The sequence below is a fragment of the Syngnathoides biaculeatus genome, chromosome 22, assembly GCF_019802595.1.
Source record: "Syngnathoides biaculeatus isolate LvHL_M chromosome 22, ASM1980259v1, whole genome shotgun sequence".
NCBI classification, from domain to species: domain Eukaryota; kingdom Metazoa; phylum Chordata; class Actinopteri; order Syngnathiformes; family Syngnathidae; genus Syngnathoides; species Syngnathoides biaculeatus.
In genome coordinates, this window is record NC_084661.1 from 1,297,346 (window position 1) to 1,315,811 (window position 18,466).

The 18,466-nt window shown below is 39.3% G+C and overlaps 2 protein-coding genes across 17 annotated transcripts in view; one reads left to right on the forward strand and one right to left on the reverse strand.

Annotated features, from left to right (window-relative positions):
• Positions 1-3,014, reverse strand: part of dnah9 (dynein, axonemal, heavy chain 9) — a 226,294-nt gene extending 223,280 nt beyond the window's left edge. Inside the window, exon 1 of the mRNA XM_061810317.1 lies at positions 2,835-3,014. Coding sequence (XP_061666301.1) covers positions 2,835-3,014 — 180 coding nt within the window. The remainder of the gene's footprint in view (positions 1-2,834) is intronic.
• myocd (myocardin) overlaps positions 1-18,466 on the forward strand; it is a 140,699-nt gene that overhangs the window by 5,794 nt on the left and 116,439 nt on the right. For 11 of the 16 annotated variants that reach the window (XR_009793603.1, XR_009793605.1, XM_061810336.1 and 8 more), the window contains 2 exons: positions 4,960-5,223; positions 5,306-5,467. The gene's annotated coding sequence lies outside the window, so the exon portion shown is untranslated. Of the gene's footprint in view, positions 1-3,028; positions 3,175-4,959; positions 5,224-5,305; positions 5,468-6,480; positions 7,826-9,887; positions 11,489-18,466 lie in introns of those variants that run through there. The other 5 variants (XR_009793604.1, XR_009793602.1, XM_061810331.1 and 2 more) reach the window with 5 other exon arrangements.

The window sequence follows — 18,466 nt, forward strand, 5'->3', positions numbered from 1 at the left end:
CCAAGAAGTCAGGGTAAAATAGGCTAGGGTTTGTAGCTCTGTTGTGTTATAACCTCCCCCCCACCCCACCCACACACACAAACACATCACTCTCATGAAATTGTTTTTTGTGAAACATACATTGTGGTGGAAAAACGATGGGGATGTCTTGTTGTGGAAAAGGCATATAAAGGCAAGCCAACCTAAACAGGAGTTCTTTAAATATATGTGGAACTGATAGGGTGAATTTGAAGATGGTTATGGTATGCAGATTACAGAGAAAGCAAAATGTATTATCATTCACAGCCCTTAGTACTCAAATTGATTAATCATATAATTCTTGACTCTATTCGTTAATCAAAGTGACACATACGTGGTTTAACGGTGATCTAGAAGAATGGTATCAATTTGCTTCCACTCATTACAGCCCATTGTTGAGTAGGGAGGAGAGGATACTATCGAGGCTCACATAAACTGCAGTCTTAAATCAAGGGACAAGCATTCCCCAAAGAGAATGTTCTTCAAAACTAGTGACTTACTAGAAGTTTCATATGGTGACAAGACTGCGGGACAAATGGAAAAAAGTTTGCTTCATATTTCCAATAAATCCCCTCCTTTTTAAAGGGGGAGGAAGAAGAATGGAAAAACAAAACATTGCATTCTCTTACTTCTTCCTAGTCTCCATTGCAAGCATGCACACCCTCTCACCCCTCTTCCCCTGGAGAGAGCTTACCAGTGGCTTCCAACAGAAACACCAAACAGAAATAGAGCTGCTATTTCAGTCTGAACTGACTGTTATTTTTAGAAGTGACTTGCTCTATGCTAAATTACAACATCATTAGGTCACTCCATACCCTCCTTACTCCTCCTTCTTAGCTGTGCGGCCTATGACTCATTGTAAAGTATGCGGTGACGTTAGCCCCATGCTGTCCACCTTCATGTTCACGTCAAAATTTGATACCTGGCTCATTTACCTGATTCAATCAAAAGCGGTTACAATAACTATCCCTAGTCTGCTTTTTGTTTAAACAGATGCTCAGATATTACAGTGCAGGTACGCATGGATCAGGATCAGGCCTCATACTGATGATTCCTTTCATGTTCACCCATCATGGACCTGTTCCATGGTCCATGGTCCCCTGCCTTTGATGGCAATTCATTAGATCGGTTTGTGGAAAGAGAATAAAACACAATGCAAACATGTAACAGAATATCACAGTTGTAGGTGTGCCAGCCCCAAACTTAATGAAACAAGCAAAAGACACGTGGTTCCAATTTCTTCCCATTTCCAGTACGCAAGCCAGCGATGTAAATTAAAAGGCGGATTAAATCTAAAACCTTTATAGGAAATCAACATGGATCACAAATCAAAAACAGAACATCCTAAGAAACATGACTATCGCTCCTTAACTGAAAATTTGGTGTATGTCGCACAAAGTCTACAAGCTCTAGAAAGAGAGATGAAAATTGGATTCTGAGGTAAAACTGTTTATGCTGTTTGTGAAGAAGTAGAAATAGATGAGGATGATCAATCGTTCTGACAATTCTAAAAGAGACTAATACAAAAAATATGGATGTAAGGTTGATTGTCGACTTTTTAGATCTGAATTTAAGTATAAATTTGGATGTTTGTCTCTATGCGACCTGTGATTGGTCCAAGTTCATAATCTACCCTGCATGTATAGAGCTCGTGCACATGACTTCACCATTTTCATGGCGCTATATTGCTGGTCAAAAAGAGCTGATCGACAGTGTGTGGGACATTGAACCGGAGCAGGATCTACACAATGCCGGAGACTTGTTGTGCTCTCTGTTGTTACAACAGACGAGACAAATATTCAAAGAGATCATTCTATGGAATACTAGCTGAAAAGATGAGAAAAGATCGATGGATTTAGGCAATTAAACGTGATGGATGGTGCCCAACCAAATACATGTGACTGTGTAGCAATCACTTCATTTAAGGTAGGAATTATTCTTCTCAATCTCAAAAACCTTGAGAAGGTGAGCCTTGATCCCAGCATACTTATCTCGGGCCGGGGGAGAGGTGATGAAGTTCACTGCTCTGGCCGCCGTTGAGCTCCCGAGTGCTGAGACAACGTGGTAGTAATGCGTGGAATCATCTGGGATCCCGCGGAGGGCGAACTGAGCCTCAGTCTGTGCGAACCACGCTGCCGCGGACGTCTCCCAAAACTCCGGCAATTTGAGGATGGCGGTTGCCATGTTCGTTTCAGTCTCGAAAACGCCGGGACTGACGTCAGGGTCACCAGTGTAGCGCCGGAGAAAAGGAGTTGGAGGCGGAGTGTCGGACACAGGAACAGAACTTGCTTTATTGTTCGACATCAAAACACTACCCGCATAACGGCGGGAACTCTGTTAACCTTTTCTCCGGAAGCGCAAAAACAAAAACAGTCCGTGCGGAACCCCGCACCCCAACTCGAGGTCCCGCGGGTGAATTATGTAAACACCACAGTGTCTCTCATTTTTCCACATACCTTTGTTTATTATCACCTTCTAAATGTTTAACGGTATCGGACAAAACTCTGGGCGTCATGCTATAAGACGTATTTTCCCGTTTCCTCCAACCGACTTAGCATTGAAAAATGCTTTGGTAGATCGACACTTCTGGCCAGAGACGTGATTTGATGACGAAGGTGCACGAGCTCTATAACACCATTCATTCAGGTTGCTGGCCAACCAATATTTTGTCCATACTCTATTAAGATAATTCTTCCCCACTGGAAATTACAGAAATTTTCCATTTTGTGGTTGTTGTCAATAAACCAACACCATAAACACATCCAAATAAGTTAACTTTTATGTGAAACACTTATAAAAAAATCCTGTACACTTACCTTTATTGATAATTGTTCAGAGAGAGAATTCATGTTTGGGAGGTGCCTCATCAAAAGCGTAAACACTGATTTTATTGTTTGTTTTGTTTTTTGGTCTGCTGTATTGCCATGGAATACTAACCAACCAGGTCCTGTGAGGGGGCGTGGCCAGGCCACTGAGGCTCCCCACCTGCACCTCATTGGCTGTAATTATCCCATGTATTTAAGCCTTGTGTATTGTGTTCCTAGTTGTCAGTTTCTTGTATGAGACAGCATTAGTCTGAGTGAGTACAAAATCTTTTTGTTGCGTATTTGGCTCTGTGTCATGGTCACCGTTCCTGTGCCACCACAGCTTAGTCTAGTTAAGTATTATTTTTGCCTCATAGTTATCTGACCTTGTTTTCATGTTTTATGACCTTGCCTTTTGCCGCGTGTTTTTTTTACTTTGCCTTTGTTAGACTGCCTACCTGTGTATAACCTTTTCTTGTAATTACACCACCCTCAACCTCATGTCACTTCCTCAGAGTCCTATATTTGGTCCTTCCCCATGTCCCATGTTCGTCACAAGTCATTAAGTGTCACAATAATTTGAAAATAATACTCTGGTCTTATTGTAATCTTCAGATATTTTGTTTTGTCTTTGCCTCCATTGCTACCCTTCTGTGGAAACATCACAAACTCTGCTCAAGGGTTGGGAGTCTTTGGCTCATTAGGCAGAAGTAGCTTTTTTTTTTTTTTTTTTTTTTTTTTTTTCTGAGTCCCCCTGAGTAGCAGATGAATATTAGTTGACACTTATCCATTATCCAAGCCGCTTATCCTCACAGGGGTCATGGGAGAGCCGGAGCATATCCCAGCTAGCTTCGGGCGAAAAGCGGACTACACCCTGAACTGGTTGCCAGTTAGTCCCACTGAACAGGAATCGATTCCACACAGCCCACACCAAAGTCAAGCGTCTGGAGCACTACACTATCAGTGACTCTTTAACTGACATTTTAAAGTAAAATATTACAGAAATCACAGTATTAAAGTTAATGTTCACCATATAATACATTGTCATGCGTTTTAATCTAGCTTTCAATTTTCTAGCACAATGTGGATGACTGGAGCCAATGCCAGCTATATTTTTGGGTACAGTAGGGGCATAGACCAAAACTCCATTTTCATTGGATAATGCGGTAGCCTAACCCAAGAAGTAAACTCTCCCATTTTATCAAATAATCAACTACAGTAGCTAGTTATGCAGTGCAAACCTTTTTGACAAAGAAGGAAGAAAGAAGAAGAGTAGAGAACAGTATGATTGTACAGAGGAATTGTCCTATTTGGAGAGAACAGCTTCTGCCGTGTGTCTAATATACAATGCTAAATTTTCATGAAACGGTCAAATATAAAGGACATTCTTCAGTCAGTAAGAACTGTTCACTAATGTACCAATTGTACATGTGGACAGATCGAAGCCATTTATTGCAGTTCAGTGTGATTTCAAGGTATGCTGCAGATGACACACTGTGTAAGGGAACCTAAACAGTTTTGTCAATGAAAGGGTGTATGGTGGAGAAATACAGATGTTTTGTCGTACTTCTCTGTGAACATGTATTGCATCAACAATTTCTTTTTGCTCAATTTTGAAAGACTTGTACAAGAGCAATTAGGGCTGATGAACAAACACAAGAGGAGAGAAATGAGAAAATTTCAACCCACAGAACAGATAACTGTCAAAACATGTAACACTAGCGTGTGAGTAATGCCGTATTGACCTTGTTTGCCTCTACATATGCATCTGATCTAAAAAAAATGTTGAGCTCATCCGAAAATCACATTTAATCGATGGAAGCCTCAATGCTTGCGGGAATCTTAACCCCACGTATTGACTAAACTACAAAGCTATCAGCAAAACCGTGGAGCACCAGAGGTTGCATTAATTGTAAAAAGTATTTTATTCATTATTGGTTGGATTCAGAACAGAATATCAATGTTTTTAAAGACAATACATTCAGAGACCTACTATATTCCCAAATTGTTGGTCTTGGTTAAAAATGCATGGATGTATTTAGTTTTATTAAGTGTTGAAAAATATATGCGTCCCATGTAATTATATTTATCCTTTTGAGTATGTTAACCAACAGACACTCTTTTTGTCCACTTGCAGTAACGGCAGAAAAAGGAGGAAGTCACTGTCATATCTGCATAATGCAAATCCATTGGATTAGCATTCTGTGTAGTGCGAAGTGGGAGGAGGTTGCACCAGAAACTCACCTTGTCTTCTGTGGATAATTACAATGCTGGGAACTGGACAGAAAAAGTTTCAACATCTGTGAATGGAGTTCCATGGAGACTACAGTAGAGTGGCAGATTCAGATAAGTCAATCCAAGCGTTGTTTACGGAAAGCAGCTGGCCAAGCAGCACATGTTGGTAAGTGGAAATTTGAGACCGCTGCTGAGTGCTCTGTTTGTCTGTGTAACACAATGTCTTTCCTTTGTACACTCTGTCAAAGACAGACACGTTTGAGCATCTGATGCCATTTGTTGTGCTTGGTGGCAACATCATCCATCTGAAGGGGCTGGGCATGCACCCCGTTTTCAGTCATGGCTGACTCCATGAAGCTGCTCTCATAACAGCAAGATAACTGGCCTCTATGGGTTTACTGAAAAATAAGGTTAGTGTTTGCTTTCAGTCATGTACAAACCCTCTTATCCGTGTATTTATTTACATGCAGTGAATCAATTCATCTATAATGCTGCCAGCAGTCATGTTCTGGATAAGCTTTCATTTCAAAACATTTGGATTTAATTATCATGGGGATATGATATCCAAACAATCTGGTTTCTTCCATTAATAACATGATTGTGGCATGGCAGCATGAGCTAAAGCTGCAGCCCTTTCATATATTTTCATGGATTTGGAAATTGTTTACTCACTATTATGGGCATGAGGCAAAACTTAATTTCAAGTAATGACACAGATTATGTTGGAGGGTTTTAAAATATCTCACAGAGGATGTATCTGGCTCTACAGCCAACTGAATCCTTACTAAAAAAGAAAACTGTGTAACTTGCAAATAGAGCCCCAGGATTTTGCAGAACTGTGCTGTCAACACAAGGAAGGGGAAACTGCACAAACGTGTTTTGTAGCTGATAACTAAAAACTGAGGAAACCTCATGCCACTGCAGTCTGTGCTGGTCAACAGATAAAACATGAGACCATGACATCCTATTAATAGGACTGGGCCATAATGCAAATGTTAAACTTCAGACTTCTTGAGAAGTTCATCCTTCCTCCTTATGACAGATATGGAGAACTTGGCTGAATTGTTGGGAATTTTCAGCAATATAATGAGAAATAATTGCATTACCGTTATTTTTGTAGTTACACTATTTTAAACAGTATTTAGAGTTAGAGCATCTGCCTCACAGTTCATAGGACCAGGGTTCAAATCCCAGCCCTGGATGCGCGGAGTTTACATATTCTCCCTGTGCCTGCGTGAGTTTTCTCCAAGCAATCCTGTTGCCAAATCCCAAAAACATACATGGAAGGTTGATTGAAGACTCTAAATTACCTGTAAGTGTGTATGAGTGCAAATAGTTATGTGTGCCCTACAATAAGTCAAGATTTTATATCAACCCACCATTTCTTCAGTTAGTATGTGTTCTATTCTGTGTTGCATTTCAGTTGACGTCCAGCCATCCTACACGATCTGTTATACTGGCCAATTCTTCAGTCATTATTTGTGCAAGCACTGTTTGGAATACAGGCCAGTCACAAAACACAGCACCACTGGTCTGCTATGATATCAGGTCACATATTCATTGAGACCTGTTTCCCCTAACGAAATGCAACAAAAATCAGTTTGTGTGCATTTCATACAGAGTCTATTAATCCTTGTTCAACATTTTCAGAATAAGACAATTAAATGTTCTAACAATACCATATATATATATATATATATGTGTGTGTGTGTATAGATAGATAGGGTTTCATGGCACTGCAATTTTGGGTTGTGTTTTCAATGAGTGAGTGTTGGAAAAGCAAATTATGAATTTAATGAAAGTTGAGTTAGTATATGCTAATTGAAAAAAATGTTTGGAAAGTATTTCTCTTGTTTAATGTCAAATTTATAATAACATGTTTCATGCAGTAATTTTCAAGTTTTAAACACAGATGACACCTGGCCTTTTTTTGAGAAATTTCTTATTTAAAATTGTTGCTCAGGCCCAGTTTCATTTCATTAGTTTCAAATATAATTACTGGTACAAAAGAGCTGCGTTACAAGTGCATTAAACAAAACGCACTACAGCTCTGCTTACCTTTTGACACGTTTTAGACAGTCTAGTCTATCCCTGATTTGAAAGTTGAAAATCTTCACCTTGCCTTGTGGTCACTTCAGGGGCACAGAAACCCAATGTTGGGGTGGATATATACAGTAATTATCTTTAGAAACAGACAGTTCACAAAAGATTTGACTATGTATCAATATAAAATAAGATCGTTTTGTTTTTATACGTTGTACTGTTATTTTCTCCAAAGAAACTGTTGTAAAGCTGAATTTTGGTGGAGATTTGCATTATTACATGACAACAGTTCAAGCATCTCAATAGTGCACATGTTCCCATTTGAACGTTCAAGGCACATTCATTGTTAGCTGATGAATTATTACTTGAACACATCCCGCCACATGTGTCCAATTAGAATCCAAGTTAACTGTACTGGCACAAATTCTACATTATTTGTAATGCTGAAAAGCAACAGACTCGTTTTCCTGTGATGTCTAATTCCATGGTAAGACATGAGTAATTGTAATAATAACTTTTGCATTTCTGTTCTGCAGAGGTCCTACCAGATGTAAAACATCTGGTTTGGTACTGCTTTTTCTTATTTTATAACACTCATTCAGTAAGTCTGCATTTCTTTTCAACCACTAGTTGCTGCTTGCTGGTGTGGCTTCAGATTAGCCACATGAGTGATCATTAAATAATTTGCCACATTTATGATGAATATTAAAGAGTTCCTTCCACAATATTATATTTTTGGGGTCAGTTTTGTCGTATTGGGCTGAATGTGTGGGAAAGAAATGTCCTAATACACGCCAGAGTTCATTATCACAGCAACCCCCCCCCCTTTTTTTTTAATTTAATCAGTCTTACATCCCTGTGCCATAGGACTGCTTTCCACATGACCGACATATGACATTGTATGCTTGAATTAAGTCTGAATAATATATCATTGTGAGCATCCTTATTGCAATTTATGTGTGCAAAACAATAGTCACACTGCAAGGTCCTGGACAATGTTCATGTATTGATATGGAATCAATTAGATAAGCAGAGGGACCTGATTTGGGTTGCTAATAAGATGAGCACCGGGGTGATGTAAGTTACAAACCATCAAACAACGCATAAAGAGCAACCCACAGGGTTGTCATGCAAACAGAAAATAAATATAACTATTAATGAGGTCATGAAAAATAATTATATGCAATTACATTTACTGTATCACTTGTGAATCTGATGCACGAATGCAACAGAATATCACTTTGGGAGAGGGGAAGAACCACAGAATTAATGAAGGGACAAACATTAGGTGTACACAAGTGTTTTGTTTAAACTTTACTCAAATAAAGAAATACTTATGCATCTGCTAAGACAGGTGTAAAATAACTGTTCAGAAACAAAAGAAACGTTATGAATATGCTAATAGATGCACACAGTATACAGCATAACAGGGCATTAAATATTTTTTACTTCATGTGTAGCTGGATGATTGCTTAGTACTACAATAAGTTTATCCATCCTGCCATTTTCCAAGCTTATCCTCACAAAGTTTGCAGAAGTGTCTATCCCAGCAGTCGGCAACCCGCGGCTCCGGAGCCTCATGCGGCTCTTTCATCCTTATAATGCGGCTCTGATTGGCTTGGGAAAATAAATTACTAACATTTTTTTTGTATTTAATTGAAGTGCGTTTTATTTGTGTTAGTTTTTATATTATTTTAGTTCTAAATTTGAAGATTGTGATCTTGAAATATTAAAATATTAATTAAATTATTTGATATTATTTTTTCGTCGCTCAAAATAGACGTCACACTGCGGAAGCGGGTATACCCGCTGAAACGCCGTCTATTTTGAGCGACTTTCAAGCCCGGCAAAGCCAATGGAGAAATGAAAGAAAAGAAAAATATCTCAAGAAAATAGAACATTCAATGATGCCTGGGCAGATTCATTTGCATTTACCTCGGGCGAGAGTGGCCTACCAGTATGCCTAATTTGTGAAGAAAAACTGGCTAACAATAAACGGTCAAATGTCGCAAGACATTTTAACAATACACACAGAGCCTTTGCTGAAAAATATCCAGTGGGAGAAGAGAGGAAAAAAGCTGTTTCGGAACTGATGCAGAAGGCTGACCGGACGAAAAATCAATTCAAGAAGTGGGTGAAGTCTGCAAATTCAACTACATATGCAAGCTTTGTGGCCGCTCAGGAAATAGGCAGGCATGGGAAACCGTTCACAGATGGAGAATATATGAAAGAATCATTCCTTAAGATTTCAGAACACTTATTTGCGGACTTTAAAAACAAAGACGAAATTGTGCAGAAAATCAGAGCGATTCCTCTCTCTGCGAAGACTGTCAAAGACCACACTATAGTTGTTTATACAAAGTGTAAAGGTAAGAAAAAGCAATATATACAGTGTTATCTTCATTTTAGATAAGATAAATGGATATAGGGATGACGCCTCATGGCATTTTTCTGCTTTCGTTTGCTACATGGACAATTTAAATTCAGCTGTTTAATTTATTTGAAAGAGACATTCATCGTTATTATTTTTCAAGAATTCAAAATGTTCAAAATGTGTTCATTAAATGAATAAAATGTAATCAGAAACATGCTCCGGTAAAGTAGTAGAAGTTTTTTTTTTTTTTTCATTTTAGATGTGCGGCTCCCAGTGTTTTCTTTTCCGTGGAAACCGGGTTCAAATGGCTCTTTCGGTGTCAAAGGTTGCCGACCGCTGGTCTATCCCATTTAAATAAACCTATCTTTATACAAATTACTTTCACTCATATTGTATTGTACTGTTACATCAAGAACATGGTCACAGTGGAAAAACACATCCAGGCCTACCCAACCAGAAAACCTGGATGAGCATAGAGATGAAGCAGGTGAAGAAGGACATAAGCATCATCTTCAGAACTGGTGACAGCCCTCACTACAGCATAACACCAACTTGAAGAGAGACATCAGGAAAGCCAAGGCTGATTTTAGGAGATGAATCGATGATCATTTCAACAGAAATACCAGCAGGCAAGCATGGACGGCAGTCCAACACCTCACCAAATACATACCAGTCACCAGAGATGCTGAGACCAGCTGAACGATCAGAAGCAGCTACATTGTCACCAGTGACCGCAAGGAGATGGGATGCATGACAGGTAAGGTACACACTAAAAGGGGTCAACTCACAGAAAGCAACAGGGCCCGACAGCATCCCAAGATGTGTATTGAAATACTGTGCAGACCAAATTGCTGGAATCTTCATTATTTTCAGCCTGTCACTGACAGAGTCTGCAGTCTCATCCTGTTTCCAATGCCACCCCCACACACACACACACTCACACACACACAATTACCCTCAATGACTACTGTCCGGTAGTACTCGGGCGTGTAGAGATGAGGTGTTTTGAAAAACTGGTTAGGAGTCATGTCATGAACTTCATGACCCCCAGCTCAGATCCAAACCAGTTTGCCTACTTGGCAAACAGATCAACAGAGGATGCTGTGAATACAGTAATGCACACAGTGCTGTCCCTCCTGGAGAAACAAGGTAATTATGCCTGGTTTCTCTTTGTGGATTATAGTTCAGCGTTTAACACAATCCCATCACACGGCCTAGTAAGGAAACTTCTGAACCTTGGTCTACCTCACTGCACATGCATCTGGATTAAAGACTTTTAACTGAATGCCCAGAAAGGGTCAGGATTGACCCTCACAATCAGCACCAGCTCCCCTTAAGACTGCATGCTTAGCACCCTCTTTTCACCTGCTTCAATTCAGATTTTTTTTCCTCATCCACACCAACACCTTCATTTAAGCGGACGACACCACAGCTGTAGGATGTGCAACAGGAGGTGATGAGTCCGCTCACCGGGTTGTGGTGCAGCAGCTGACCGTGTGCTGTAAAGATAATAACCTACTCCTGAACACATCCAAAACAAAGGAGCTTATCATAGTTTTCAGAAAAAAACAAAACAGACATTCAGCCCATTTTCATCTGTGGGACCTGCGTGGATAGGGTCAGAGACTTCTGGTTCCTGGGAATTCACATCAAGGAGAAGCTGACCTGGAATAAGAACACTGTACAGGTGGGCACAAAAAATACTCCACTTTCTGAAAAACCTTAGGAAGAAACACTTCACCCAGAGACAGCTTATCTTCTTACCTCTCCACCATGGAGAGCATCCTCACATACTGCCTGTGCATGTGGTTTGCCACCTGCACGGTGAGAAACAGCAAGGAACTTCAGAGGGTCACTAAAATGGCTGAAATCAGTGGGAGCCCTTTGCCCACATTGGAGGACCTTCACAGTTTTTCTGCCTCAGGAGAGCCATTGCCATCCTGAAGAACTTCCTACCTCCCAGGCCACTCCCTGTAGTGCTACTGCCATTAGGCAAATGGTACAAGACCATTAAAGTCAGGACCAATAGACTTAAAAACAGCTTCTTTCCAACTGCCGGTAGAGCCTTAAACAAGAACTCTCTGCAATATATAAAATATACCGGTGCAACAACTCCAGTATTCAATATACTGTACATCTATCCTGCAGTAACTCACAATGTGCAATATTAATTAAATTCATCTAAATATCTGCTCAATCTGTCTTTCTGAAATGTACCTATTGATTTTACTTTTTTTTCATCTTGATCATGATTTTTTTTTTTTATGAGGGTTTTATATATTTTTATCTTTGTCTTTGCACTGAATGGTCTGCACCTTGCTTTTTCATTGCACTTGTTGCAATGACAAATAAATCTGAATCTGAATGATGCCAGTACAGTTTTTTTCCATTTATACCGGTCCTGAGATACAGTACAAAAGGCACACAGCCTAAGGGCCTCTTCATACTCACAGGTGTGACGACTGCACTGACATCACTGCGGCTCTCCCGCACATAGTTTGGCTTTATACTCCAGTGCAACCCATGTGCTCAGTTATGAAAATGTCCTGCAGTTCTTCTTGAAGTCAGAGGTGTCACTACAACTGGTATCCGCTAGGACAGGGGTGGGCAGACTGCAGTCAGCGGGCCACATCCGGGCCAAAGTTTGGAAGAATTGCCCAAATGATCCCAACATCCTGACTTCATATGACCGTGACTGTAATGCTGAGTGGTTCCACCAGGTAGTGCAGTAGATACAAAGATATACTGTATTGACTGGAGTTTGGCTGTTAATTCAGCAGTGAACTTTGAACAGCAAATTCTCCCAGGAGCAAACACACTCCACAGTTACTTTTGTATCATTGTTCTGCAAGATATCGAAAATTATTGCTGTTGTGCAAGGAGACATTCACCAAACATTTTACATCTTTGACCGTTTGTGAGGGCTGTATAATTTGTAAATTGAAGAACAAAAGTGTTTGGGAGGTGATTGTTGAGTCTACAATTCACAGTGATGGCACAACGTCATAAAACTGCAGAAAGAAATGCACAATTTCACGATTGCCACACTTATTGATTTTCCTTTGTAAAAAGTGTATTTGGTTTTTATTACTTTTTTATCTACACATAAATAGTTTTACTGGTGGGTTAAGTGTGAAATGCATTGTGGGGCACACACACACACACACACACGCACATGCAGTTGGCTTTATGGACCACAATTGACATTAGTGTTGGGCACGTCAGTTCTTTTTCAGTGTACTGAATCACTCTAATCAGTTGCTTAAAAAGATTTATCTCCTGAATTGTTCAGTTCTTTCTCATAAAATAATTTAAGTGTTTCCTCATGCCGTTAATGAGAGAACCCTGAAGGTCACTTTCATTCAACACATTCATCAAAGTTGTTGTTGTCGTGTATTTTAAAGTAGAAATTCCGGGTAGAAAAATAAAGCACCTTTGCATGGAGTGAGCTCAGCTATACCGAGCATTCGTATGCTTACGACCCGCTAGGGTCTTACCAGCCAGTGTGACATTTCTGCAACTTTTCTGTAACACTAACAGGCACCCATCCATCTAGAGCCAGGAGTCATCCCAATATGATAGTGAGGATGAGTGTCCTAACAACAGAATACTACTTCAGAGTGAAATGTCTGCCTGTTACAGATGTAGACATTATTCATGCTCTGCTAGTTCGCCAGTTGACCTCCGTGATGACGGCACACGTGGTTTGAAGATTTGTGGTACAATTGCTGTTTTTTTTCATTTATTTTTTTTTTTAATTTTTTTTCCCTCCCCACTTTCCAGACAGTAAAGTGCTGCATGAAGCTCTTGACTCTTCATGCTTTCCTTTGTGTATATTGTTCATTTTTACACACACTCGCTCATCATTCATCAACGTATGTACTGTACGATTACAAAGATCTTAAGGAATGAACCATGTCAAACATCAGGCTGTAGTTTCCTGACTGTTCTGTATTATTTGGAAGTGTCATCAGTTCGATGAAAACCATGGAAAGAGTCTTCTGGAAAGTGTGTCTGGGAAAAATAATTTATTATTTTGTCTGCATGATATGATTTTAAATGTTTTGCTTTGTTTTTGTACCTTTGTCAACATTCTGGAGCATTGTCTTAAAATAGTTTTGCTCTACTAGTAAGATTTTAGATAAATTGCCCGGACAAGTCATCTGGAGATTTGACAATAACTTTATTTCTTTTGGTTATATTCAAGAAATTAACATGAACATTGAAAGACTTTCAATAAATACCAGTATGTTTTTCTTAGAAGCATATTCAAACAGCGGCACAATGGAACGTTTGGTTAGTGTGTTAGCATCACAGTTCTGAGGACCCGCCTGTGTGAAGTTTGCATGTTCTCCCCATGCCTGCGTGGGTTTTCTCCTGGCACTACGGTTTCCTCCCACATCCCAAAAACATGTATTAATTAGTGACTCCAAATTGCTCTTAGGTGTGATTGTGAGTGTGAATGGTTGTTTGGCTCTGTGTGCCAATTGGGTGGCAACTGGTTCAGGGAGTAAGATAGCTGACATGGGCTCCAGCACCCCACCACCCCTGTGAGAATAAGCAACATGGAAAATGAGTGAATAAATATTTAAACGGTTCGTAAAAAATGCACAGAAATTTTAGATTTCAAACAAAATGTAACACAGGCACTTGGCAAATAATGTTAAATATAAGCTCATAAATGTCACAGATAATTCATCCAGCAAAGAAACTCTCAGGAGACAAGTAACAAAGTTCAAGGATGCTGGTATATACATGTCTAATTTCACCAGCCAAGCGAATCATTCTCTTTTCACCAGTTTAATAAGGTATACTGCTATTTAAGTACATTTTAAGATTGCTGAAAATGGAGCTAAACTTTCTGTTTCAATTCAAACAGCAGTCGTTTAGGCAGTAAATTAGAGTGATCTGAATTAATTTTCCTCTGTGTTGGTTGCTGTAAATCAGTAAAATTCCGCACAACATACTGTACCTGTGTTAAAGGGCCTGTATTTTGGCTATTTAGAGCCTCTAAAGAGTGACAAAGTTGGGCTTAGTCGAGAAGTGTCAATTTAATTTAAAAATAAAAAAAAATTGGTTTTGTGGTACAAAAGACTAGATAAGGTTCATCTGACAGCTTTTTCTGTTTGACCCAGTTTTGTATCCACTTTGTCCATAATTGCCTAAGACCGTTACCTTCCCTCTGATTGGTTGCCTCCATGTAGGAGACCCACTTTTGAGAGCACAAATGTTAATGTTGAACGCGCTGGCTCAGGAGTGAAAAGGGAAGCCTGAGGAAGATCTTTGCTGGTGAAGTAGATAATCTCAAGAAATCCAAATGACCAGATTTCAGGCGTCGCCAGAAAATTTTGGAATTTAGTAATGCCTGGATGATTTTAATTCATATTTTTCCTGGTAACTGAAGCACCATAGAGACAGTATTAGGTTCCAAATACGTACTAGAAAGGTTGGTTTGGAAAAATATATCCCTTTTAATACTTACTAGTCAATTTCCACATGAATGAAAAGATTCCTGCGGTTCCAGTTGATTTCATTTATTGGGCATATCCATATCCAATGTCCTACCCTCTTAGTACATGCGACACAAATTAAATGCAAAGCAAATTTGTTTATATAGCACATTTCATACACAATGTGCTTAACATGAATAAAAGGATTTGAATACAGATAAACATTTAAAACAGAGAAAAAAACAATAAAAATGACAACAAAATATGTTAAAAAAAAGAAAAGTACAATTAAAAACAGCGTACAGTGCAAGAAATATCATTAAAATTGGAAATACTCTAAAAAGCATGTGAAAAACGGTTTTCAACCTAGATTTAAAACATTCTCACTTGGGGCTGACATTACCTCTGTTGCCAACTTATTCCATTTGTGTGTAACATAATAGTTAAATGCTGCTTCACCATGTTTGCCTCGGACTCTGCATTTCACTATTTGACCTGAGTCAGTCGATCTCAGAGCTCTACTAGTTTTGTATTCTGTAAACATTTCTTTCATGTATTCAGGACATAAACCATTTAGTGATTTATAGACCTGTAGCAGAACTTTAAAATCTATTTTCAAAATCACTGGAAGCCAGTGTAGGGACTTTAGAATTGGAGTTATATGCTCTGACCTCTTCGTTCTGGTCAGAACCAGAGTTGCAGCATTCTGAATGAGCTGCAGTTGTTTGATACTCTTTTTTGGGGAGTCCAGTCAGAAGACCATTACAGTAGTCAAGTCTGCTTGAGATAAAAGTAATGAGCATTTTATGATTGCCATGTTAATCCCTTACCTTTGTCAGCCACTCTTTGACTCATTTCATTTAGTAGATGCTAAACACTGCTCCAGCCCTCAGTGATCTGACCTCTTGGATTAAAAGGCTGTTTTGGCAACATATGAGCTCATGGGTAATTGGCTGAGTCGATATTTCCTGTTGAATGCTACCAAGTTCTTTTGTGGTTGCCTCTGTGGTTGGCCGGTCGTGGCTCAGCTAAGGCTGGTAATTTAGCAGCAGTTTGGTCTCACAGTTCTGTGAACCATGGTAGGGAACTTTATATACAGTATTCGTACCTTATCTCTTTAATGATTCACTGAATCAATTGAAAATTTTAGGATTGACCCTCATTTTGTGTTGGTTGCACGTTTCTGTGAGTTCTCTGTAGATACACTGTCTAAAATCAAATGAAATGGTATATTAAATTATTTGAAGACCGTGAATTTTGTGAAAGACTATCGTTATCAACTGTATGTGATGAACTGGTGAGCTTTGAAGCATATAAGTGCAACTTTATATTAATTTTTTTTTTTACTTATATTACTTTTAACAGCATAAAAGAAAACACTTTTCCCAAAATTTAATGAACATTGATTATCTAATTCTCAGATCAGTCAAGTCACGTATTTGCCCAACATCCAGGTTTTAAAATTCTCAGAGATAACTTGGTGGAATTGTGAAAAATTAAAAAATGAAGACAATTTTTTTTCAGATTATAGGGAACATTGTCAAAATATTTGGTTATCATTGGAGTCTTACAATACAATCTGTGTATTATAACTTATCTGTTTATGTTTGTAACTGGTATAATCTCATCTTTTAATTAACTTCTCAACACCAATGTTGCTCTTGGATTTTGGCTGAAAAAAGGTTGCAAAAATAAAAAGGGTTACAAAAAGCAAAAAAAGTGCAGAGTAAAATATTTGACATCCAAACTTGATCTTTCGACGGACGCTGAGGTCTCATGTGCAAGATCAACTTCCAAGTATTATACAGAGAACATACAGTTCAGCCAGAAATTTCCATACACTGTGCAAAAATGCACAGTTTATTTTGTTCTCCGTCTGAAGTCAAATCAGAGTACACCTCTCCTGTTTCAGGTCAGTCAGGATCACCAAAATTTATAAAATTTTGTTACATACCATATTAATGACATTTCTTGGATAATAGGTGCATATCTGGACTAAGGTTGCAGAAATGCTGGAGTTTATCCCAGGTAACTTTGGGTGAAAGGTGGATTACATCCTGAACTGGTCACCAGTCCGTCACAGGGCACATATCGACACCACCCACCACTGAGTTGGAATTTTACGCATGCTACCTGCATCAAAGTCATGCGTGAATACCATGCCATCATCAGTGAGTCGCTGAAGGAAATCATGGGAAAATCAAAATAAATCAGACAGTGAATAAGAAAAAGAATTGTGGCGCTTCATAAATTTGGCTCATTCTTGTGGGCAATTTTGATGTACTTGAAGGTGCCATGTTTATCTGTTCAAACAATTATAGGCATGTATAAATATCATGAGAATGTCCAGCCATCACACGGCTCAGGAACGAAACAGGCTCCGTGTTCCAGAGTGACATGTTGTGGTCCACAATGTACATATCAACCCCGAATTAAAAGCTAATGACCTTGTGAAAATGCTATATGAAGCTGGTAATTATGTGAAACGAGTCCTGCACCAACATGTTTGCAAAAAAAAAAAAAAAAAAACACCAAGACAATCATCTTAACTTTTAGAGACTGTTTAATTCTGTGATCTGATAAAACTAAATAGCAGCTGTTTGCCCATAATGACTAATGTTGGATCTGGGGGGAAAAAGGGGACACCACACCAACTGTGAAGCATGGCGGTAGCAGCATCATGTTGTGGGGCTTTGTTGCTGCAGCAGGAACTAGAGTTCTTCATAAAATCGACAGCATCATTAAAAACAAATATTACATTGAGATATTAAGGCAACATCTCAAGACATCAGCCAGGAAGCTAAAACGTGGGTGAAAATGGGTCTCCTAAATGGACAATGACTCGAAGGATTCAGCCAAAATGGATAAAAAGTGGCTTCAGGATAACAAAGTCCACTGTTTTGGAATGACCATCACAAAGCCCTTATCTGTATCCCATTGAAAATTTGTGGGCACATCTCAAAAGGCGTCTGGAAGCAAAGCAACTGACAAACCTGACTCGGTTACATCTGCCTGGAGTAAAGTGCCAGGAGTCCAGAAGAGCACCGTCAGAAATTTGTAGAAGATTACCTAGAATATCTTACACTCATACAGTTCAAAGTAAATGCTACTTGACATGAAGGAAATGTATGTAAACTTTTGACCTAGAAGAAAATAAAATTCTAAAATAAATTCTCGCTTTCGGCCGGCACGGTGACTCAGCTGGTAAAGTTTTGACGTCACAGTTCTGACGACCCGGGTTTAATCCCAGTCTCGCCTGTGTGGAGTTTGCATGTTCTCCCCGTGTCTGCCTAGGTTTCTTCCGGGCACTCCGGTTTACTCCCACATCCCAAAAACATGCAACATTAATTGGACACTCTAAATTGCCACTAGGTGTGTGTGCATCTCTATGTGCCCTGCGATTGGCTGGCAACCAGTTCAGGGTGTACCTTGCCTCCTGGCCATTGACAGCTGGGATAGGCTCGAGCACTCCCCGCGACCCTCGTGAGGATAGGCGGCAAAGAAAATGGATGAATGAATGGATTCTCGCTCTCATTTTTAAC